The sequence below is a fragment of the Crocuta crocuta genome, unplaced genomic scaffold (assembly GCF_008692635.1).
Source record: "Crocuta crocuta isolate KB4526 unplaced genomic scaffold, BGI_CrCroc_1.0 scaffold440, whole genome shotgun sequence".
Taxonomy (NCBI): Eukaryota; Metazoa; Chordata; class Mammalia; order Carnivora; family Hyaenidae; genus Crocuta; species Crocuta crocuta.
In genome coordinates, this window is record NW_027527457.1 from 392,447 (window position 1) to 393,778 (window position 1,332).

At 41.9% G+C, this 1,332-nt stretch overlaps 1 protein-coding gene across 1 annotated transcript in view; it reads left to right on the forward strand.

The window, feature by feature from the left end:
* Positions 1 to 279: 279 nt before the first annotated feature.
* The window catches only part of OGT (O-linked N-acetylglucosamine (GlcNAc) transferase), a gene marked incomplete at its 5' end in the record, with an annotated part of 33,860 nt that continues 32,807 nt past the window's right edge, over positions 280 to 1,332 (forward strand). Inside the window, 1 exon segment of the mRNA XM_077763179.1 lies at positions 280 to 476. Coding sequence (XP_077619305.1) covers positions 280 to 476 — 197 coding nt within the window.

Consider the following 1,332-nt stretch of genomic DNA (forward strand, 5'->3'; position numbering starts at 1 on the left):
TCCGATTTATAATTTAAAAGTACAAAGTATATTTGTTCATAAAATGTATCTTACTTAGAAGTAAATGTTTCTGTCTAGGCTGGGAAAGAAAAGTTAATGGTGAATTCTAAAAATACCACTTCTGCACTTGATGTTAACTTGGGGGTATAAAGTGCAGAACACTCTAGTGCTTTACATAGTTTCAAGCGTTTTCATCTTTGAGTTTAATATACCATATTTTTACATTTTTTTGGTTTGCATTTCTAACTTTTTGTTTTCCCCCCTCCTTCCCTCAAATGTTTTGATGATTCTCCAGAACCAACGAAACGTATGCTTTCCTTCCAAGGGTTAGCTGAGTTGGCACATCGAGAATATCAGGCAGGAGATTTTGAGGCAGCTGAGAGACACTGCATGCAGCTCTGGAGACAAGAGCCAGACAATACTGGTGTGCTTTTATTACTTTCATCTATACACTTCCAGTGTCGAAGGCTGGACAGGTAGGAGATGTGGGGATACCTGCTGGTGATTGCTGCCTCTGGGTGTGGAGCTTAAAAAAATGAAACTTAAATATTGGAACTGGAAATTTTTTCAGTACTGGTTTTCAACTGAGCCACCAACGCACATCTGCTCTTTTGCCCACTTGTGACATGCCCAGCTGCCAGTTTTTCTCCCTTTTGCGGTGCTGGTTATATTATCAGTATGCCTAGGGACCTTTTCTGGCTTTTCCCCCCCCCTCCCCCTCCATCTGCTTTCTTAACTCTGTTCAGAAAAGAAATTATTCTTAGTATGCACGTGAGCATCCAGGCTCACCTGTGTAAAATGTGTCTGCTTGAGGAATGAAATGCTCAGAAATGAGGGTGTATATTGCTGTGTTAGGAGGTGCATGTGTGGTTCAAGTTGCAAATACACAAGTCATTATGATATGCTGCTTTTAGCTAATCAGCCGAATTAATCAAAAGGGACGAATCTGTGTTCTTATCCTTTTAATTGCCATTCTTATTTAGACCTTTAAAGATGGGTGTCTTTTTTGTTTGTTTTGTTTGTTTATTTATTTATTTATTTTTGAGCCAGAGAGAGCAGGCACGAGTGGGGGAGGGCAGAGAGAGAGAGGGAGACACAGGATCTGAAACAGGTTCCAGGCTCTGAGCTGTCAGCACAGAACCTTATGTGGGGCTCGAACCCACGAACCATGAGATGATGACCTGAGCCGAAGTCGGACGCTCAACCGACTGAGCCACCCAGGCGCCCCAAGATGGGTGTCATCATATATTATCAACAAATAGAAGATGAGAGTCCTGCACATAGCATTTTCATGCTTCATCTTAGTGTTCATGGCTTCCTATGTGGCAGTTC